The 18,923-nt window shown below is 45.3% G+C and overlaps 1 protein-coding gene across 1 annotated transcript in view; it reads right to left on the bottom strand.

Annotated features, from left to right (window-relative positions):
• The window catches only part of LOC112262021 (kinase D-interacting substrate of 220 kDa B), a 98,769-nt gene extending 79,846 nt beyond the window's left edge, over positions 1-18,923 (bottom strand). The window contains 8 exon segments of the mRNA XM_042330149.1: positions 1,001-1,198; positions 1,838-1,936; positions 2,107-2,205; positions 2,338-2,436; positions 3,708-3,806; positions 4,345-4,443; positions 5,670-5,807; positions 18,817-18,923. Coding sequence (XP_042186083.1) covers positions 1,001-1,198; positions 1,838-1,936; positions 2,107-2,205; positions 2,338-2,436; positions 3,708-3,806; positions 4,345-4,443; positions 5,670-5,786 — 810 coding nt within the window. The 5' untranslated portion in view covers positions 5,787-5,807; positions 18,817-18,923.

The raw sequence follows: 18,923 nt of genomic DNA, 5'->3' as shown, positions 1-18,923 counted from the left end.
ACCAGAGAGAGGGGACAGTCTTCCACCTGATGGCAAAACTAGAGCCACACCGCATCTGCCTCATGTACAAAATCATGTTGTTCCTATAACCAGAGAAAGTTCAATATTCCTTAATATTAAAATCTACACGACGAGCTGCTAATAATAATAAAACGCAGGGCTGTCGATACCTGGCTACTCATTCACTACAGCTGCAGCCCGAGTGGAAGTACGGAGAAGCACATTTTGTAATAGTGTTGAATAAAAACAGTGACAGTGCTGAATGTAAACTTAAACATGAACTCAGTCATATAACCAGCAGCTCTTTGCTGTATTCATTGACAGCCTCTCTGTGGTCATGGTTTTAAAAGTTATTACATCTTATGTAGGCTAGTAGACTATTAAAAACGTGGCTGTGGCCAGGGTCACGGAAGCTATCCGATTGGGCAGCGCAGCAGGTGCACTCGATTTAGTCACAGATTTGCCAGTCTGCCGGGTGGGCGGAGTTTGTGTCATGGGAACACGTTGCTTACCCGGTGTGCAGGACTTTTGAATCAAGTGCACCTACTGGCAACAGCTCAACACGAAAAAAAGAGTGCAAGACTATCGTTCATTGGCTTTTCTACAGAAATATTTGGTGATCGACTAGGAATGTCTTGAAGATATAAACCGGTTGGCAACCACTGGTCTATCTGTCACGTGTGCTACCTCTCCGGCCTCTAGGTCACCAGGCCGATCGTTATGGCGCACTCCTGTCACCATCGTTACGCGCACCTGCACATTATCAGACTCACCTGGACTCCATCACCTCCCTGAATACCTTCCCCATATATATAGTGTCTTTGGTTCCTTCCCCAGGCGTTATTGTTTCTGTTCCTATGTCAGTTCTGTGCCTTGTTTGTGTTTCTTATTTTTGTATTATGTTGTGTTTATTTATTAAAACACTCACTCCCTGAACTTGCTTCCCGACTCTCAGCGCACATCACTACAATAGTATACAGCCTGTGTTGTTGTCACCTACCCTGTCTGGTATGTTGACGTAGGTGCCAGCATCCAGCAGGTCCTGTACTATCTCAGTGTAGCCCTCCTTGGCAGCGATCATCAGGGCTGTGTTGCCGTCCTTGTCTGTCATGTTGACGTTGGGGTTCCTCTTCAGAAGCTCCTTCACCACCTCATTGAAACCACCCCGCACCGCCACAATTAGAGCTGTCATGGAATTCTGTTAGGGGGAGAAGACCAGTCTGATTTAGCACAATGCTGATAGGGGGAGAAGAACAGTCTGATTTAGCACAATGCTGATAGGGGGAGAAGAACAGTCTGATTTAGCACAATACTGATAGGGGGAGAAGAACAGTCTGATTTAGCACAATGCTGATAGGGGGAGAAGAACAGTCTGATTTAGCACAATGCTGATAGGGGAGAAGAACAGTCTGATTTAGCACAATGCTGATAGGGGAGAAGAACAGTCTGATTTAGCACAATGCTGATAGGGGGAGAAGAACAGTCTGATTTAGCACAATGCTGATAGGGGGAGAAGAACAGTCTGATTTAGCACAATGCTGATAGGGGGAGAAGAACAGTCTGATTTAGCACAATGCTGATAGGGGGAGAAGAACAGTCTGATTTGAGTGATTTAGCACAATACCCAAGTGATATGACTGGGAATATCATCTGGAAAGACGTTATTATACAAGGCCTCATGTCACAGTGTAGTAAGACGTTTCAACCACAACCTCTAACAATACTGAACTTGTTTGGTGAAAATAGCAAACGCCTGTCTTGCATGAGCCTTTAGTGAGACGTTGTGACCGTATAGGGATATCCTGGAGTTTTAATAAGAGTAGGGAGGTCCACTTACCGCTCCCTCCTGGTCCACATCAGCCCCATTGACCAGCAGGTGCATCACACTGTCAAAGTGGCCCTTCCTGGCTGCCCAGATCAACGGGGTAGTGCCATACTGAGAACAGGGATGGAGAGAGAGAGAGAGACAGCATTGATGATTATTGAAACACCTTAAGTAGGGTCATTGGCGTAGTTTAAATAAGATCCTAACTTACTTCAGGTTGCTTTTTAAAAATAATTTTGTATAAGACAGAACCGGTGGTGAGTATGTGTCTGTGTGCTTACCTTGTCAGAGCAGTTGACTTTAGCGCCATGCTTAATGAGGAGATGGACGATCTCAGCATGGCCTCGTCCGGCTGCCCAGATGACAGGAAACACACTGTACTGGAAGGACAGACATTAGCATATTTAACTAACACTGTAATAGACTAATGATATACAGTACCTAATTATGACAATAAGTTATTTCATGTATGAATAACTACACGGTAAAAGCTCTTTATATAGGAATAGTACCTGGCCAGTGATGTTGGGGCTAGCTCCTTTCTCCAGCAGCAGCTGGGCCACCTCCACACGACCCTTATAGGAAGCCCACATGAGGGCGCTCCATCCCCCTGTACAGTAAAACACACACAGAGAGAGAGAGAGAGGGCAGCAGTGGAGTAGTCATATAGCACGACGTGTACGTAGCCACACAGTGGATGTAATACTGTTATTAGTACAGACAGGCTGGCACCAAACCCTGCCATGACTGATGTCACCTTAGAATAGAACAAGACAACTAAATAAAACATCTGAAATGAAAACAGCACATCTCAGAAGGTAAAATGCATCCTAAGTGAGAAAGCCTTGGCCATGACGACACTCATAATGAACAAACAGGCATTAGTATTTTCTCCATTACACCCCCCCCCCCAATGCTACTTCAATACCACTCTCTGAATGCTTTCCTTTGCAGAGGAAAACCAAAAGGCTTATCTCTCTCATTGGCGTATTGCAAAAACAAGGCATTTAGAATAGCCTTGAATATGAACTATACTATGAAATTTGAATGAACACAGAACTGTGGAAAGATACTGTAGGATATGAAATGGGCTTCCTTCCACTGAGAGGTTGTTTTACAGTTATTAACCAGGTTAATGTACTCCAGACACCCAGAGCTCACGAAATGCAATTATTACAAAATGGAGGAGATCATAATGAAGCTAATGGAATCGTGTCTGAAGCTAACGGATGAGTCACTACAAAGCAGGCCGTCATTGTAAATAAGAATTTCTTCTTAACTGACTTGCCTAGTTAAATAAAGGTTGAAAACCTTTTTAAAAAGCAGCCTGGAATGGATTGCAGTGACACAGAACAAATAGAGGAAGAATGTGAAGAAACTAGTTCTACCATTGTATGTCAGGTCTGGTAGTGTGACAGCAAAAAATAAAGAATATCCGTGCAAATGGACCAGTAAAGAAAGTATTGTATTGTATTGTTTAGTGTTCTGCGGTTTTAACCAATCAGCATTCAGGATTAGACCCACCCGTCATATAAATTGTATTGTATTCTAGCTCTCATACGGAATATCCTATGGACACTATTAATGACAGATACACTGCTGTGCCAGAGTTGTAAGCTACCTTCTTCACCCCAGAATGTTTTAGACATGAAAGCTTTTCAAAACACATTATTATCCCCCCAAAAAAGAAGGCCAGATCAAGCATAATCATCCTTTCATATTTTTCTAAAGATGTTTTTCCGAGCTGTTTCAATCAAACTAGTTTTTCAAGAGAAATGTTACACACCGGTTCAAAAGCTTTACTGTTTCCTTCAGAGTACCCACTCTGCCAATGTCTCTTCCCAATACCCAGTACCCAGTGCCATCCCCTCTACTCTCCTACCATGTCCCGGTGCTCCAGGCTGGCATTGTTGGCCAGCAGCTCCTTCACCACCTCCACATGGCCCTCCTTAGCCGCCGAGATCAGCGCCGTCCAGCAGTCCTGTTGACGGGCAGAACACACAGGGGTTACACTGGGTCGCCACGGAAACCCCAATCACATTGTGGCTCCACAATGCTGTACCTACCAGCTGGTCGTACCAGGTGCTCATGGATGCAGGGTGGAGACAGTTAGTGTCAGACAGAGAAAAGAGAGAGAGAGAGACAGTGCCCAGGTCTGGTCAGTCTCACTCAGTCTAGCATAGTGAGAGTCTGAGTGTGTGTGTGTGTGTGGTTTAGTAAGAGGTTGAGAGAGTGTGTGTGCGTGTGTGTGTGTGTGTGTGGATGGAGACAGCAGATCTACACCCTGTCATTTACTCTAACTGAGGCCTGAGGCATTCTACAGGTGTTCATTATGGGGCTCTGTATTAACCCAACCACAGTGTGGTGAGTTCTGCAGCCTGGACACTAAGACCTCTGTGCCATGTCTGAATAATGTGGCTAAAACAACACCAAACCTCAAAGCCATGGTCTAACTACCATTTGGTGTGTGTGTGTGCGCGTCTGTGTATGCGCGTCTGTGTGTATGCATGTCGGTTTACCACGTCATCCAGGTTGACATTGGCTCCCCTCCTGAGGAGCTCCTGGACCATCTCTAGGCTGCCCTGTTCTGATGCCATCATGAGGAGAGTCTGACCATTCTGAGGAGACAGAGAGAAGAGAGAGAGAGAGAGAGAGGAGAGATAAGAAAGAGAAGAGAGAGAGATAAGAAAGAGAAGAGAGAGAGAGAGAGAGAGAGAGAGAGAGAAAGAGAAAAGAGAGAGAAGAGAGAGAAGAGAGCGAGAGAAGAGAGCGAGAGAAGAGAGAGAGAGAAGAGAAAGAGACAAACAGTTATCAATCACACCAAAGTAGCCTAACTACTAAGCCCAGATTTCATTGGAGCATCACTTTAATATGATGATATAATTAAGCAATAAGGCCCGACGAGGTGTGAGATATGGCCAATATACCACAGCTAAGGGCTGTTCTTATGCACAACGTAACGCGGAGTGGCTGGATACAGCCCTTAGCTGTGGTATATTGGCCATATACCACAAACCCCGGGGTACCTTATTGCTATTATAAACTGGTTAGCAATATAATTAGAGCAGTAAAAATAAATGTTTTGTCATACCCGTGGTATACGGCTGTCAGCCAATCAGCATTCAAGGCTGGAACCACCCAGTTTATAATGTGGTATGAAAGATTCAAAAATGGGTTTACACAGAATACTAATGGCTGTTTTAGTTGCTTATTGACCTGGTAAAGTGTTAAATATGTGGAGGTTGGATTATTTGGTAGATTTAAGCTGCGATCGCACAGCCAGTCCAATTCTGATATTTTTTCCACTAATCACATCAGATCTTCTCACATCAATTCATTTTCAGAAAATAATATCAGAATTGGGCTGCCTGTCTAAAAAAACAATCAGCATCCAGGATTTAAAATACCTGTTTTAAAATCTTAAATAAAATGGCTCAGGCTTCATCCGTACTACAACGGTGGATATTGCTCTAGCATGCTTGTAGCAGTGTGTGCATGTCACATATGGCTTGTGGCTGAACTCTTCATTGAGCCAATGTTAAAGGGGAAGTTCACCCATTTTTACATATGGCCTTATTTTCATTATTTCTGTGCTAGTAGTTGATCCCCAAAACTGTTTTTAAAAATATTTTGTTTCATCAATCTCACATTTTGCTGAGTCATCGCTTGCCATTGATTACAATGCATTATGTAAATGTGTCTAAAGCATGTTATGAAACACTCCAAACCAACTCCTATTACATCACAATCTCACTCTAGATAATATCTCTGCACTAAATAAGTCCACATGTAAAAACGGGTGAACTTCCCCTTTAATGTATACTTAGCAGTGCCTTCCACTCACCTCGCTCCTGCTGTCCACCTCCTTGAACTTGTCCAGGTGGGCTTTGATGGCCGGCACGTTGTCCTCCTCCACGTAGCTGAACAGGCTCTGGATGGCCAGAGAGGTGCTGGTGTCCATGGCTACACCTCACCGCCACAACTGAGACACACAGAGAGGGGTTATTATGACACATAAGCCTGGCTGGCACAGTAGCTGGCTGGACATATTTGAAGCTCATGTTCATAAGAACATCATAACAAAACCCATTCATAAGCCAGAAAGTAGTGCGTATGGCCCAGTACATCACTGGGTCAAAGCTTCCTGCCATCCAAGACCTCTATACCAGACAGTGTCAGAGGAAGGCCCTAAAAATTGTCAAAGACTCCAGCCACTGTTCTCTCTACTACCGCACGGCTTGAGGTACCGGAGCGCCAAGTCAACGTCCAAAAGGCTTTGTAACAGCTTCTACCTCCAAGCCATAAGACTCCTGAACAACTAATCAAGGGCTACCCAGAACCCTCTTTTAAAGTTGCTCTGTTTATAATCTATGACCAGTCACTTTAACTCTACCTACATGTACATATTACCTCAACTAACCGGTGCCTCCGCACATTGACACTGTACCGTTACCCCTTGTATATAGCTTCACTTGTTATTTTACTGCTGTTTAATTATTTGTTACTTTTATTTTCAATGTTTTACTTGTCTATTTTACTTGTCTAAAAGAATGAAACAGCGTCTGTGCCACCAGTAAGTACAGATAGTAGTATAAATGCTCTCATCTTATCTATGAACATAGACAGGGCTCTAACTCCTCTAGCTCCACAATGAAATAGGGTGCAGGCCAGGCAGCAGGCTGTTAGCCAGCCTACCAGCTTAGTGGAGTCTGCCACTAGCACAGTCAGTGTAGTCAGCTCAGCTATCCCCATTGAGACTGTGTCTGTGCCTCGACCTAGGTTGGGCAAAACTAAACATGGCGGTGATCGCCTTAGCAATCTCACTGGAATAAAGACCTCCTCCTTTCCTGAAATTATTGAAAGAGATTGTGATACCTCACATCTCACAATAGAGCTACTTAATGTTAGATCCCTCACTTCCAAGGCAGTTATAGTGAATGAACTAATCACTGATCATAATCTTGATGTGATTGGCCTGACTGAAACACGGCTTAAGACTGATGAATTTACAGTGTTAAATGAGGCCTCACCTCCTGGTTACACTAGTGACCATATCCCCCGCGCATCCCGAAAAGGCGGAGGTGTTGCTAACATTTATGATAGCAAATTTCAATTTACCCCCCCAAAAATGTTTTGTCTTTTGATCTTCTAGTCATGAAGTCTATGCAGCCTACTCAATCACTTTTTAGAGCTACTGTTTACAGGCCTCCTGGGCCATTTACAGCGTTCCTCACTGAGTTCCCTGAATTCCTATCGGACCTTGTAGTCATGGCAGATAATATTCACATTTTTGATGACTTTAATATTCACATGGAAAAGTCCACAGACCCACTCCAAAAGGCTTTCAGAGCCATCATCGACCCAGTGGGTTTTGTCCAACATGACTCCGGACCTATTGCCACAGTCATACTCTGGACCTAGTTTTGTCCCGTGGAATAAATGTTGTGGATCTTAATGTTTTTCCTCATAATCCGGATCACCATTTTATTACGTTTGCAATCGCAACAAATAATCTGCTCAGACCCCAACCAAGGATCATCAAAAGTCGTGCTATAAATTCTCGGACAACCCAAAGATTCCTAGATGCCTTTCCAGACTCCCTCCGCCTACCCAAGGACGTCAGAGTACAAAAATCAGTTAACCACCTAACTGAGGAACTCAATTTAACCTTGCACAATACCCTAGATGCAGTCGCACCCCTAAAAACAAAAAACATTTGTCATAAGAAACTAGCTCCCTGGTATAGAGAAAATACCCGAGTTCTGAAGCAAGCTTCCAGAAAATTGGAATGGAAATGGCGCCACACCAAACTGGAAGTCTTCCGACTAGCTTGGAAAGACAGTACCGTGCAGTATCGAAGAGCCCTCACTGCTGCTCGATCATCCTATTTTTCAAACTTAATTGAGGAAAATACCTAGGACCAAGGGAGATACTCAAGTGTTTTAGTACTATATCTCTTGACACAATGATGAAAATAATCATGGCTTCAAGCTGCATACTGGGCCCTATTACAACTAAACTACTGAAAGAGCTGCTTCCTGTGCTTGGCCCTCCTATTTTGAACATAATAAATGGCTCTCTATCCACCGGATGTGTACCAAACTCACTAAAAATGGCAGTAATAAAGCCTCTCTTGAAAAACTATTGGCCTATATCGAATCTCCCATTCCTTTCAAATTTTTTAAAGAAAGCTGTTGCGCAGCAACTTGCTGAAGACAAACAATGTAGATGTAGAAGCTAGATGCCCTCAATCTCACACAAATCATCAAGGAACCCACCAGGTACAACCCTAACTCTGTAAACAAGGGCACCCTCATAGACGTCATCCTGACCAACTGGCCCTCCAAATACACCTCCGCTGTCTTCAACCAGGATCTCAGCGATCACTGCCTCATTGCCTGTATCCGCTACGGAGCCGCAGTCAAACGACCACCCCTCATCACTGTCAAACGCTCCCTAAAACACTTCTGTGAGCAGGCCTTTCTAATCGACCTGGCCCGGGTATCCTGGAAGGACATTGACCTCATCCCGTCAGTTGAGGATGCCTGGTCATTCTTTAAAAGTAACTTCCTTACCATTTTAGATAAGCATGCTCCGTTCAAAAAATGCAGAACTAAGAACAGATACAGTCCTTGGTTCACCCCAGACCTGACTGCCCTCGACCAGCACAAAAACATCCTGTGGCGGACTGCAATAGCATCGAATAGTCCCCGGGATATGCAACTGTTCAGGGAAGTCCGGAACCAATACACGCAGTCAGTCAGGAAAGCTAAGGCCAGCTTCTTCAGGCAGAAGTTTGCATCCTGTAGCTCCAACTCCAAAAAGTTCTGGGACACTGTGAAGTCCATGGAGAACAAGAGCACCTCCTCCCAGCTGCCCACTGCACTGAGGCTAGGTAACACGGTCACCACCGATAAATCCATGATTATCGAAAACTTCAATAAGCATTTCTCAACGGCTGGCCATGCCTTCCGCCTGGCTACTCCAACCTCGGCCAACAGCTCTGCCCCCCGGCAGCTCCTCGCCCAAGCCTCTCCAGGTTCTCCTTACCCAAATCCAGATAGCAGATGTTCTGAAAGAGCTGCAAAACCTGGACCCGTACAAATCAGCTGGGCTTGACAATCTGGACCCCCTATTTCTGAAACTTTCCGCCGCCATTGTCGCAACCCCTATTACCAGCCTGTTCAACCTCTCTTTCATATCGTCTGAGATCCCCAAGGATTGAAAGCTGCCGCAGTCATCCCCTCTTCAAAGGGGGAGACACCCTGGACCCAAACTGTTACAGACCTATATCCATCCTGCCCTGCCTATCTAAGGTCTTCAAAAGCCAAGTCAACAAACAGGCCACTGACCATCTCGAATCCCACCGTACCTTCTCCGCTGTGCAATCTGGTTTCCGAGCCGGTCACGGGTGCACCTCAGCAACACTCAAGGTACTAAACGATATCATAACCGCCATCGATAAAAGACAGTACTGTGCAGCCGTCTTAATTGACCTTGCCAAGGCTTTCGACTCTGTCAATCACCATATTCTTATCGGCAGACTCAGTAGCCTCGGTTTTTCGGATGACTGCCTTGCCTGGTTCACCAATTACTTTGCAGACAGAGTTCAGTGTGTCAAATCGGAGGGCATGCTGTCCGGTCCTCTGGCAGTCTCTATGGGGGTGCCACAGGGTTCAATTCTCGGGCCGACTCTTTTCTCTGTATATATCAATGATGTTGCTCTTGCTGCGGGCGATTCCCTGATCCACCTCTACGCAGACGACACCATTCTATATACTTTCGGCCCGTCATTGGACACTGTGCTATCAAACCTCCAAACAAGCTTCAATGCCATACAACACTCCTTCCGTGGCCTCCAACTGCTCTTAAACGCTAGTAAAACCAAATGCATGCTTTTCAACCGATCGCTGCCTGCACCCGCATGCCCGACTAGCATCACCACCCTGGATGGTTCCGACCTTGAATATGTGGACATCTATAAGTACCTAGGTGTCTGGCTAGACTGCAAACTCTCCTTCCAGACTCATATCAAACATCTCCAATCGAAAATCAAATCAAGAGTCGGCTTTCTATTCCGCAACAAAGCCTCCTTCACTCACGCCGCCAAGCTTACCCTAGTAAAACTGACTATCCTTCCGATCCTCGACTTCGGCGATGTCATCTACAAAATGGCTTCCAACACCCTACTCAGCAAACTGGATGCAGTCTATCACAGTGCCATCCGTTTTGTCACTAAAGCACCTTATACCACCCACCACTGCGACCTGTATGCTCTGGTCGGCTGGCCCTCGTTACATATTAGTCGCCAGACCCACTGGCTCCAGGTCATCTACAAGTCCATGCTAGGTAAAGCTCCGCCTTATCTCAGTTCACTGGTCACGATGGCAACACCCATCCGTAGCACGCGCTCCAGCAGGTGTATCTCACTGATCATCCCTAAAGCCAACACCTCATTTGGCCGCCTTTCGTTCCAGTACGCTGCTGCCGGTGACTGGAACGAATTGCAAAATCGCTGAAGTTGGAGACTTTTATCTCCCTCACCAACTTCAAACATCAGCTATCTGAGCAGCTAACCGATCGCTGCTGCTGTACATAGTCTATTGGTAAATAGCCCACCCATTTTCACCTACCTCATCCCCATACTGTTTTTATTTATTTACTTGCTCTTTTGCACACCAATATCTCTACCTGTACATGACCATCTGATCATTTATCACTCCAGTGTTAATCTGCAAAATTGTAATTATTCACCAACCTCCTCATGCCTTTTGCACACATTGTATATAGACTCCCCCCTTTGTTTTCTACTGTGTTATTGACTTGTTAATTGTTTATTCCATGTGTAACTCTGTGTTGTCTGCTCACACTGCTATGCTTTATCTTAGCCAGGTCGCAGTTGCAAATGAGAACTTGTTCTCAACTGGCCTACCTGGTTAAATAAAGGTGAAATAAAAAATTAAAAAAATTAAAAAATGTAGACGAAACGCTTCAGTCTGGTTTTAGACCCCGTCACAGCATGGAGACTGCACTTGTGAAGGTGGTAAATGACCTTTTAATAATGGCATCAGACCGAGGCACTGCATCTGTCCTCGTGCTCCTAGACATTAGTGCTGCTTTTGATACCATTGATCACCACATTATTTTGGAGAGATTGGAAACCCAAATTGGTCTACACGGACAAGTTCTGGCCTGGTTTAGATCTTATCTGTTGGAAAGATATCAGTTTGTCTCTGTGGATGGTTTGTCCTCTGACAAATCAACTGTAAATGTTGGTGTTCCTCAAGGTTCCATTTTAGGACCACTATTGTTTTCACTGTATATTTTACCTCTTGGTGATGTCATTCGGAAACATAATGTTAACTTTCACTGCTATGCAGATGACACACAGCTGTACATTTCGATGAAACATGGTGAAGCCCCAAAATTGCCCTCCCTGGAAGCCTGTGTTTCAGACATAAGGAAGTGGACGACTGAAAATCTTCTACTTTTAAACTCGGACAAAACAGAGATGCTTGTTCTAGGTCCCAAGAAACAAAGAGATCTTCTGTTGAATCTGACAATTAATCTTGATGGTTGTACAGTCATCTCAAATAAAAGTGAAGGACCTCTGTGTTATACTGGACCCTGATCTCTCTTTTGACGAACATATCAAGACTGTTTCAAGGACAGCTTTTTCCATCTACGTAACATTGCAAAGATCAGAAACTTTCTTTCCAAAAATGATTCAGAAAAATTAATCCATGCTTTTGTCACTTCTAGGTTAGACTACTGCAATGATCTACTTTTCGGATACCCGGATAAAGCACTAAATAAACTTCAGTTAGTGCTAAACACGGCAGCTAGAATCTTGACTAGAACCAAAAAAGTTTATCAAATTACTCCAGTGCTAGCCTCTCTGCACTGGCTTCCTGTTAAGGCAAGGGCTGATTTCAAGGTTTTACTGCTAACCTACAATGCATTACATGGGCTTGCTCCTACCCATCTTTCCAATTTGATCCTGCCGTACATACCTACACGTACGCTACGGTCACAAGAAGCAGGCCTCCTAACTGCCCCTAGAATTTCTAAGCAAACAGCTGGAGGCAGGGCTTTCTCTTATAGAGCTCCATTTTTATGGAATGGTCTGCCTACCCATGTGAGAGATGCAGACTCGGTCTCAACCTTTAAGTCTTTATTAAAGACTAATCTCTTCAGTAGGTCCTATGATTGAGTGTAGTCTGGCCCAGGAGTGTGAAGGTGAACGGAAAGGCACTGGAGCAACGAACCGCCCTTGCTGTCTCTGCCTGGCCAGTTCCCCTCTCTCCACTGGGATTCTCTGCCTCTAACCCTATTACAGGGGCTGAGTCACTGGCTTACTGATGCTCTTCCATGCCGTCCCTAGGAGGGGTGCGTCACTTGAGTGGGTTGAGTCACTGAAGTGATCTTCCTGTCTGGGTTTGCGCCCCCTTTTGGTTGTGCCGTGATGGAGATCTTTGTGGACTCTACTCGGCCTTGTTTCAGGATGGGAAGTTGATGGTTGAAGATATCCCTGTAGTGGTATGGGGGCTGTGCTTTGGCAAAGTGGGTGGGGTTATATCCTGCCTGTTTGGCCCTGTCCGGGGGTATTGTCGGATGTGTCCACAATGTCTCCCGACCCCACCTGTCTCAGCCTCCGGTATTTATGCTGCAGTAGTTTGTGTCAGGGGGCTAGGGTCAGTCTGTTATATCTGGAGTATTTATCCTGTCTTATCTGGTGTCCTGTGTGAATTTAAGTATGCTCTCTCTAATTCGCTCTCGGAGGAGGAGGACCTGAGCCCTGGCCTGATGACTCCTTTCTGTCCCCAGTCCACCTGGCCGTGCTGCTGCTCCAGTTTCAACTGTTCTGCCTGCGGCTATGGAACCCTGACCTGTTCACCGGACGTGCTACCTCCCAGACCTGCTGTTTTCAACTCTAGAGACAGCAGGAGTGGTAGAGATACTCTGAATGATCGGCTATGAAAAGCCAACTGACATTTACTCCTGAGGTGCTGACCTGTTGCACCCTCGACAACCACTGTGATTATTATTATTTGACCCTGCTGGTCATTTATGAACATTTGAACATCTTGGCCATGTTCTGTTATAATCTCCACCCGTCACAGCCAGAAGAGGACTGGCCACCCCTCATATCCTGGTTCCTCTCTAGGTTTCTTCCGAGGTTCTGGCTTTTCTGGGGAGTTTTTCCTAGCCACCGTGCTTCTACACCTGCGTTGCTTGCTGTTTGGGGTTTTAGGCTGGGTTTCTGTACAGCACTTTGAAATATCAGCTGATGTAAGAAGGGCTTTAAAAATAAATTTGATTTGATTTGATTTAGGCTCTAAAGCACATTCATACATGAGTCAACAACGGCAAGTTGATGTTTTGGTTAAATGTCAGTCAATATGCTTATGAATGTGTTATGGCTTGTACATACATAGGCTCTAAGCCAAGCAATGTAAAAAATGTGATGTCTGTTGTCCACTCGCTGCTTTCGGTTTTAAAGGATGGTATTTCTTTGAGCTTTAAGCTCAGAAACATTATTAGTTGAAACAATGATCTCACTTGGTGGCAGCAAACAGTGAGAAGTGCAGACTTTCACTTGCATTTCACATGGACCTAATAAGGAAGGCAAAGTACATGAGACTGGGCAGCAGCTCATTATGACAGCAGGCTATGGAGGACATGAGACTGGGCAGCAGCTCATTATGACAGCAGGCTATGGAGGACATGAGACTGGGCAGCAACTCATTATGACAGCAGGCTATGGAGGGCATGAGACTGGGCAGCAGCTCATTATGACAGCAGGCTATGGAGGACATGAGACTGGGCAGCAGCTCATTATGACAGCAGGCTATGGAGGACATGAGACTGGGCAGCAGCTCATTATGACAGCAGGCTATGGAGGACATGAGACTGGGCAGCAGCTCATTATGACAGCAGGCTATGGAGGACATGAGACTGGGCAGCAGCTCATTATGACAGCAGGCTATGGAGGACATGAGACTGGGCAGCAGCTCATTATGACAGCAGGCTATGGAGGACATGAGACCGGACAGCAAAAAATACAGCCCAATACAATACTGAGATAAGCTTCATTGTTGAAGGCAAAGAATAGGCCTAAAGCCTGTTAAAAGAAAGATTAGCTAGCTACTTAATTGGCAGTCATGGACCTACTAGCCTATACAAATCAAATCAAATTTTATTTGTCACATACACATGGTTAGCAGATGTTAATGCGAGTGTAGCGAAATGCTTGTGCTTCTAGTTCCGACAATGCAGTAATAACGAGCAAGTAATCTAACTAACAATTCCAAAAAAAAACTACTGTCTTATACACAGTGTAAGGGGATAAAGAATATGTACATAAGGATATATGAATGAGTGATGAATGAATGAGTGATGGTACAGAGCAGCATAGGCAAGATACAGTAGATGATATCGAGTACAGTATGTAAACCAAGTGGCATAGTTAAAGTGGCTAGTGATACATGTATTACATAAGGATGCAGTCGATGATATAGAGTACAGTATCAACGTATGCATATGAGATGAACAATGTAGGGTAAGTAACATTATATAAGGTAGCATTGTTTAAAGTGGCTAGTGATATATTTACATAATTTCCCATCAATTCCCATGATTAAAGTGGCTGGAGTAGAGTCAGTGTCATTGACAGTGTGTTGGCAGTAGCCACTCAATGTTAGTGGTGGCTGTTTAACAGTCTGATGGCCTTGAGATAGAAGCTGTTTTTCAGTCTCTCGGTCCCAGCTTTGATGCACCTGTACTGACCTCGCCTTCTGGATGACAGCGGGGTGAACAGGCAGTGGCTCGGGTGGTTGATGTCCTTGATGATCTTTATGGCCTTCCTGTAGCATCGGGTGGTGTAGGTGTCCTGGAGGGCAGGTAGTTTGCCCCGGTGATGCGTTGTGCAGACCTCACTACCCTCTGGAGAGCCTTACGGTTGAGGGCGGTGCAGTTGCCATACCAGGCGGTGATACAGCCCGCCAGGATGCTCTCGATTGTGCATCTGTAGAAGTTTGTGAGTGCTTTTGGTGACAAGCCGAATTTCTTCAGCCTCCTGAGGTTGAAGAGGCGCTGCTGCGCCTTCCTCACGATGCTGTCTGTGTGAGTGGACCAATTCAGTTTGTCTGTGATGTGTATGCCGAGGAACTTAAAACTTGCTACCCTCTCCACTACTGTTCCATCGATGTGGATGGGGGTGTTCCCTCTGCTGTTTCCTGAAGTCCACAATCATCTCCTTAGTTTTGTTGACGTTGAGTGTGAGGTTATTTTCCTGACACCACACTACGAGGGCCCTCACCTCCTCCCTGTAGGCCGTCTCGTCGTTGTTGGTAATCAAGCCTACCACTGTTGTGTCGTCCGCAAACTTTGATTGAGTTGGAGGCGTGCATGGCCACGCAGTCGTGGGTGAACAGGGAGTACAGGAGGGGGCTCAGAACGCACCCTTGTGGGGCCCCAGTGTTGAGGATCAGCGGGGAGGAGATGTTGTTGCCTACCCTCACCAGTCAGGAAGTCCAGTACCCAGTTGCACAGGGCGGGGTCGAGACCCAGGGTCTCGAGCTTGATGACGAGCTTGGAGGGTACTATGGTGTTGAATGCCGAGCTGTAGTCGATGAACGCATTCTCACATAGGTATTCCTCTTGTCCAGATGGGTTAGGGCAGTGTGCAGTGTGGTTGAGATTGCATCGTCTGTGGACCTATTTGGGCGGTAAGCAAATTGGAGTGGGTCAAGGGTGTCAGGTAGGGTGGAGGTGATATGGTCCTTGACTAGTCTCTCAAAGCACTTCATGATGACGGATGTGAGTGCTACGGGCGGTAGTCGTTTAGCTCAGTTACCTTAGCTTTCTTGGGAACAGGAACAATGGTGGCCCTCTTGAAGCATGTGGGAACAGCAGACTGGTATAGGGATTGATTGAATATGTCCGTAAACACACCGGCCAGCTGGTCTGCGCATGCTCTGAGGGCGCGGCTGGGGATGCCGTCTGGGCCTGCAGCCTTGCGAGGGTTAACACGTTTAAATGTCTTACTCACTTCGGCTGCAGTGAAGGAGAGACCGCATGATTCCGTTGCAGGCCGTGTCAGTGGCACTGTATTGTCCTCAAAGCGGGCAAAAAAGTTATTTAGTCTGCCTGGGAGCAAGACATCCTGGTCCGTGACTGGGCTGGGTTTCTTCCTGTAGTCCGTGATTGACTGTAGACCCTGCCACATACCTCTTGTGTCTGAGCCGTTGAATTGAGATTCTACTTTGTCTCTGTACTGGCGCTTAGCTTGTTTGATAGCCTTGCGGAGGGAATAGCTGCACTGTTTGTATTCAGTCATGTTACCAGACACCTTGCCCTGATTAAAAGCAGTGGTTCGTGCCTTCAGTTTCACACGAATGCTGCCATCAATCCATGGTTTCTGGTTAGGGAATGTTTTAATCGTTGCTATGGGAACGACATCTTCAACGCACGTTCTAATGAACTCGCAAACCGTATCAGCGTATTCGTCAATGTTGTTGTCTGACGCAATACTGAAACATCTCCCAGTCCACGTGATGGAAGCAGTCTTGGAGTGTGGAGTCAGCTTGGTCGGACCAGCGTTGGACAGACCTCAGCGTGGGAGCTTCTTGTTTTAGTTTCTGTCTGTAGGCAGGGATCAACAAAATGGAGTCGTGGTCAGCTTTTCCGAAAGGGGGCGGGGCAGGGCCTTATATGCGTCGCGGAAGTTAGAGTAACAATGATCCAGGGTCTTTCCACCCCTGGTTGCGCAATCAATATGCTGATAAAATTTAGGGAGTCTTGTTTTCAGATTAGCCTTGTTAAAATCCCCAGCTACAATGAATGCAGCCTCCGGATAAATCGTTTCCAGTTTGCAGAGAGTTAAATAAAGTTCGTTCAGAGCCATCGATGTGTCTGCTTGGGGGGATATATACAGCTGTGATTATAATCGAAGAGAATTCTCTTGGTAGATAATGCGGTCTACATTTGATTGTGAGGAATTCTAAATCAGGTGAACAGAAGGATTTGAGTTCCTGTATGTTTCCTTCATCACACCATGTCACGTTGGCCATAAGGCATACGCCCCCGCCCGTCTTCTTACCAGAGAGATGTTTGTTTCTGTCGGCGCGATGCGTGGAGAAACCCGCTGGCTGCACCGCTTCGGATTGCGTCTCTCCAGTGAGCCATGTTTCCGTGAAGCAGAGAACGTTACAGTCTCTGATGTCCCTCTGGAATGCTACCCTTGCTCGGATTTCATCAACCTTGTTGTCAAGAGACTGGACATTGGCAAGAAGAATGCTGGGGAGTGGTGCACGATGTGCCCGTCTCCGGAGTCTGACCAGAAGACCGCTTCGTTTCCCTCTTTTTCTGAGTCGTTTTTTTTTTTTTTTTGGTCGCTGCATGTGATCCACTCGGTTACACTGGTTGTAAGGCAGAACTCAGGATCCGCATCGCGAAAAACATATTCTTGGTCGTACTGATGGTGAGTTGACGCTGATCTTATATTCAGTAGTTCTTGTCGGCTGTATGTAAAGAAACCTAAGATGACCTGGGGTACTAGTGTAAGAAATAACACGTAAAAAAACAAAAAACTGCATAGTTTCCTAGGAACGTTTTGAGGCGGCCATCTCTGTCGGCGCGGAAGTACAGTGTTCCAATGTCTGCTGCTTAGGCTAGGTTATGTCAAAATGTGCTGTCCGTTCTTAACTTTGAATTGTAGGCCTACTTTCGATCCATTCGTAACCTATATGTAGTGGTCTATTACACAAGGGCAGGGTCTAGGCCTAACATGCCAAATTCCTTTCACTTTCAGCAATTCTTATGGTCTAATGCTCAAGTCCGAGGCAATGGGATGGTAGGCGGTCATTACGCCTTAGACTACATAGCATGATTGACTTGAAATAATACTCCAACAAATGAGATAGGGAAAACTTTTAAGGATTGGCTTGGCGAGTGTTGCCACGACTTGCAGAACTATGCGGTACACTCTTAGAAAAAAAGGTGCTATGTAGAACCTAAAATAATTATTTGGCTGTCCCCATAGGAGAACCCTTTGAAGAACCCTTTTTGGTTCTAGGTAGAACCCTTTTGGGTTCCATGTAGAATTCTTTCCAGAGGGCTTTACATGGAACTCAAAAGGGTTCTACCTAGAACCAAAAAGGGTTCTACCTAGAACCAAAAAGGGTTATCCTATGGGCACAGCCCTCTTGGAACCTTTTTTTCTAAGAGTGTATGCTCAATTAAATAAATTCCCAAATTGGCATAATTTTAAGCAAAATTATGAATTTCAACCCAAGACAAAAAAAAAGAGACAAAAAAGGTCTTCATTTGGCAATGCAGCCTGACAATCTATGCCTAAACAAAAAAATATTAATTTAAGACTACAAAAATGTAAATACTGGTTGTAATACGATTGTAAAAAATAAGCATGTTTTGAGAACCAGTGACTGGCTAAGTTAGTCTGCCACGAAAGAGCAGATGAAGAAATTGAATCAGTCAACACGTCTCTATTCAACCTCAATTATCTGCCCATACATAACTCTAAAGAAAGTATGGCTAGGTTAACAGGCTTTGTTAAAAAAAAAAAAAGGTCTATAATACATTTTCTCTCTGATCAGATCATTCTGTCACACACAACTGTGTAGAGCCTTTGTTTACAGTTCAGTTGTTGAGGCAACAGGAACCTGCTGAGCTGACACACCCTCATGTGCCTCAGAGGCAGCACAGCTGCTATAGGCAGCGCCAAAGACTAGACATAGTGACACCAGGCAACAATCAATGAACCTCAAGGATTCTCTGCACGTAGTATTGAGTGAGGAGGCTCACCACTTCACCTCATCCACTACCATTGCAAAACAGAAGCCAACAAAAGACCAACAAAGAAACGCCAAGAGGTAGCCTAAGACAAGTATACTAAATAGTCTTAGTAGTACACAGGCCTCAAACATAGCAATGAGCAAAGTAATTTAACAAAGAACTAAGTGACTTACCTTTATGTAAAATGTCAGTTTGACTGCACTGAATGGCAATGGTAGTTCTTCAATTACTGTCCCTCAGCCAAACTGACTGAGTATCAACAAGCGTTGCCTAGGCTCCA

The sequence above is a fragment of the Oncorhynchus tshawytscha genome, linkage group LG11 (genome assembly GCF_018296145.1).
Source record: "Oncorhynchus tshawytscha isolate Ot180627B linkage group LG11, Otsh_v2.0, whole genome shotgun sequence".
Classification (NCBI taxonomy): Eukaryota; Metazoa; Chordata; class Actinopteri; order Salmoniformes; family Salmonidae; genus Oncorhynchus; species Oncorhynchus tshawytscha.
The sequence above is the reverse complement of the archived record's forward strand: the minus strand, read 5'-3'. Positions and strand labels throughout refer to the sequence as shown.